Source organism: Hippocampus comes, unplaced genomic scaffold (assembly GCF_001891065.2).
Source record: "Hippocampus comes isolate QL1 unplaced genomic scaffold, H_comes_QL1_v1.1 scaffold146, whole genome shotgun sequence".
In the NCBI taxonomy this organism is placed as follows: domain Eukaryota; kingdom Metazoa; phylum Chordata; class Actinopteri; order Syngnathiformes; family Syngnathidae; genus Hippocampus; species Hippocampus comes.
In genome coordinates, this window is record NW_017806156.1 from 378,364 (window position 1) to 383,003 (window position 4,640).

The following is a 4,640-nucleotide window of genomic DNA, read 5'->3' on the forward strand; positions in this document are numbered from 1 at the left end:
CATCGAGGACTACGAAGCGTCCCGTGGCTGTTTTTAGCATGATAACAAGTAAAGCATTCGAGGAAACGTTCGTTTATTTGAATGTCCGTCGAGCCATAATCAATTTACTCTGAGCAGCTAATCGGATAATACGGATCTAGCTTCAGTATCTACACACATAGACAGTGAGGTCCCTCTTGGCCAATCGGAGGCCAGGATGATGCTCGGTAAGCCAATGGCAGAGCAGCTATGAGTATGTTGAGTCCAGGAAACTCGCAGCTGTGACCAAAATAAACATCGTTCACTATGTAAACCAGTGTGGTGGTTGCTGTTGCCTTTTTTCGAACGAAGCAGTAGAGGTCGCTGTTGGATAAGACTTCGTTGTAGTGAATGTCTTCACGAGGCTGGAGCAGAGAAAATCATTTCGTATAACGCAACAGGGGGGTTTTCGTCGTATGGGGGGCAGTAGAATGGGAATTGTGTTAATGCATGACGATTTTTTCACACAAGGGGGTATTTTCGCCCATGTAGGTTTCGTTCTAGAGGAGTTTCACTCTAATCCATTTAAAGAGCAAATTAGGCGTAGAAAAAAAAGTAGTGTGTTTCCGGTAACCCGACCGACCGAGAATTTCTACCTCGAAGAAAAACTTTACGGTCTGCATTTTTTTCAAACAACCTTCAAATTTAACACACGTCATCATTAGTTCTACCAACAGTTAACATTAGCATTACTACCCCTTGTGATGAATGTTTTATTCATAAAGGTACCATGCTACAACCAGTAAATTATAGAATAACCAATACTGTTTCATAATATTTTTCACAGCGATTAGCCTACAAATCAAATGACCAATTTGCCTCGTAACCGTGCCTCGGGTCGTATCTCGCTCTCGCGTTCTGTGCATCCATCCCAGGTGAGTTTAGTGATACGCCCTTTGGACCATTCATACGAAAATCAGACTAGCATTCCCATTTCTTAAATGTCATAATTAGTAGACCTTGGTGAGTTTTTTTCGCCGCCATCTCAAACTTTCATCCGCGCGATTCCTCAGTTTGCGGACTTAAATAGCAACCCGCATGCGCACGCGTCCCCCCAACACTGAAAACAAAACGAAAGTAAATTAGAAGAAACACACTCACACACCACACCACAAACATACATAGAGACACAGTGAAATCGCGTTGATCACACAGTGAAGTCGTGTGCGGTGACTTTTAATGGTTAAACTATTTTTCGGTACCGTTAAAATGATGCCACGGAAACAACACGCTACCGGTAACTATTGTTACCGTGAAATCCTCAGGCTTGCCGTCATTTTTTATTTTTTTGACTGAGAAATTTCCTTGCGTCCCAAAAACGCACATTATTTGGAACTGTGCGTCCCATGGGAAAATTATGTGTCTAGGACGCGGGACGCAGAGGTAACGAGATGGCTGTAACACCCAGCCACCGGGAACCCAACTCTCTCGCCGCCTTTTTAAAAAAAAAAAAAAAAAAAAACTTTGTCCGACCTACCGACCCTATGCTGAAATTTCATGTTACCGGAAACACACTACTTTTTTTTCTACGCCTTCGTAATTTTAAGGAGTATTTTTTTCTGGTTAGCCATAGAGTGCTGAAACACGGGTTTTATTAGACAATAAAAATATGACAGTATAACAGGATGATTGAATGTAGAAATAACTTACCCCACTCTGTGAGGAACTCAGCAGCATATCTGTAGAGGACATTCAAAACTTCTATAACCACAGCATAGATTACACCAGGAATGAACAATAGTATATTTGTCCAAAAAGTAGGCCCTCTATCATGAAGCATGAGAACCCATCCTTCCATCTGAAAATAAATCATCATGACATAGAGAGAAAGGTAGAGACAGAGCAGGACAAAGGGAAGGGACACAAGGTAGACACGGAGCTGCCGCTTTGTGCTGGGGTACAGAGGCTCTTCTCGTCCTGTCACCGGGTTAAATCCAAGAATACCATGGAAACCAGGCCGTGGTTCTTCAAACACTTTCTTTCTGCTTAGCGTGCCCCAGTGATAGGCTAGAGAAGCACTGCACCGCTTCCATAACTAGAGGGAGGAATGTTTAGGTAATATTTCAGGAGTCAATAATATCACATGATCAAGTCATAATATACCGTATTGGCCCGAATATAAGACGGCCCTGATTATAAGACGACGCCCTCTTTTTCAAGACCTAAGTTTGAAAAAAGACTTTTTGAACACCAAATTAATTTTTATACAGAAAATAATTACAATACATCTGAAACAAATGATTACAACAATATATTTGAGAGAAAAGGCATGTTATTTTGCCTCATTCAAATCTAAAGTGCAATCACATTCGTAAATGAATGGCTTCTGGTTTTTGAAATGTAAATTACATCATAACTTCTCCTCAGCTGCCGGTTAACCTGGCCGATCTACGACCCACTTTTCTCCAGATTGTCACTACATTTCTCCATTTTCTGTTATCTCTTCTATTATTTTCTTCTCTTTTCCTTCTTACCGCTATTTTTTTATTTTTCTTCTTCGTGCTACCGCTATTTTTATTTTTATTCTTCGTGGCAGGGGGTCACTTTGGCCTGGGGAGTCAAGTTCAGCATTTGCTTCAATGATATCTGGCGCCATCTAGCGTCGTGAATGGGTATAATGTCTCGACCACGAATATAAGACGACACCCACTTTTTCAGTCTTATTTCAATGCAAAAAACACCTTCTTATATTCGGGCCAATACGGTACTTATTTGCTTTATATTAAGGTAGATTCATTTATCTGTCTTGTGTTCAGACCAGAATTATGCACACCAAATCACAGCAGTGATTTAAACTTAATCCAAATGTGACATATTTCGACTATAGACAGGAAAATTGAATATGCTTCCTTACCTCAAGGATAACAGTGCACCAGATAAGATTGAAAGCAGCGAAGAACACATATTTGTCATAATTCTCCCAGTCAAATTGACAATAGAGCAGTCCGATAAGTGCCAGAGGCATAAGGGCCATTGTAAAGTACTCCAGGAAGCCAAAGTAGAGAGCCAGACCTTCCCCAAAGTAGTGTCTGATGTCATCTGAAAGTGAGACAGGAATTAGATTGATCAAACTGGAAACAAAAAAACTCTAAACATCTCTTTGTTTGTGTCTGTCAAAAGATGCACTGTAAATTCTCAAAAATCCCTCTCTTTGTGCTGAAAAAGTAAAAACTAAATTTACAATGGTTACACGCGAAATTACCAAAATTTGTCATGTTGTAGATGTTTACTGGTACGTAGGCTAAGGATTTCCAAAAATGTGTAATTTTTGTGCACTTAAGTATTAAATTTTCTCCAAAATGGACGGGGCGCCTCATGATGCGTTCCGAAACTGTGAATGTTGTTTTGTGACATTGATGAGTGCTCCACTTGACTGACTGATGTTGTGCCGACCTGCTGCTTGAATAGAGGAAGGGCAGGTGTGCCTCAGGGACATTAAAGGGGAAAGGGTTCGTGTGAAAGAGGTCGCTAAATGCACGCCCCCAGTAGGTATATAGTGCCGGTATGTGCATTATCCAAATCAACATCAGTTTGGCAAAGGACCCCCGAAAAAGGCACCGATGAAGAGACATGCTGATGAAGCACAGTTTAAACTGCAAGCTATCAGTTACGTGGAGGACCATGGGGATCGAGCAGCCATGAGAAAATTCAAAATCCATGATTGTATTTACAAAACGTTTGTTCAGGAGTGTGACCTTACAAATCCTCATTTACGATGGGATAAGTTTACTCTGAGTGGTTTTTCAGTTTGGGAAAGACTAGTAGGTTCCTGTTCTCAGCTTTGAAGTTAACACCCTTTGATGAAGTTAACATATATATATATCTCAGTGGCGATTGCAAGGGAAGCTCAGCTTCCCCTAAAATGTCCAAGAATAAGTGATCAAATATATGAATGTAAATTTCATTGTGTGTACATGTCATTGACTAAATGTGAACTATAACGTGCTCAACTTTTGTTCCGAATCAGCTTCTTCTTACTGGTTATGACGCGACTCCCTTCTCATTCATTCCCGCAGCTTCGCTGTGCTTTAAACGGTGGACGCTGGGCGTCAACTGCCCGGACGCCGAGCGTCTCGAGAGTTCAGGGTAGTTTGTCCCAATGCGTTCAATGGAGACGAGTCATTGGATACAAGCTGGTTTTTGTCCCGCCCAGGGACGCTCGGCGTCTCTGGGACTGGATGGCAGTGGGCGGGTACTGGACGCTCAGTTTTTCTGCATCAGATTGGATGATCTGTCTGAGCCTGTGTTCCAGTTTGATTGACATCGAAATGAGCCAATCACCGAACTTTTAGTGTAGGCATCTGTGGGAGCACTTTCAATTCTCATTCTGTTCCAAATTGAACTGGAGACAACTTCTAATCATCTTAGCGACACTCTCTTTGTTGAAAACGATCAGGGACGAATTAATCTTTTATTACTGGTGGGTTTTATTGTAGTTGCTGTAGTTGTAGGACAGTAAGAAAAGACGCCTTGTTGGTATGACAGGGTTACAGATAATTTTCTTGAAAAGGAACGGAGAGTAGAATTCGCGTTTATGTAAACGGACACATTTTATGATGTCGGCCAAAATTGAGCTTCCCCTCCTTGACAGACCAGCATCCGCCACTGATGTAAAGATATAA

General features: G+C 41.5%; 1 protein-coding gene across 4 annotated transcripts in view; it reads right to left on the minus strand.

The window, feature by feature from the left end:
* The window catches only part of ano10a (anoctamin 10a), a 108,176-nt gene that overhangs the window by 49,620 nt on the left and 53,916 nt on the right, over positions 1-4,640 (minus strand). For all 4 annotated transcript variants that reach the window (XM_019895057.1, XM_019895058.1, XM_019895060.1 and 1 more), the window contains exons 6-7: positions 2,873-3,057; positions 1,669-2,053 (exon numbers count right to left, since the gene is read on the minus strand). In XM_019895057.1, coding sequence (XP_019750616.1) covers positions 1,669-2,053; positions 2,873-3,057 — 570 coding nt within the window. The remainder of the gene's footprint in view (positions 1-1,668; positions 2,054-2,872; positions 3,058-4,640) is intronic.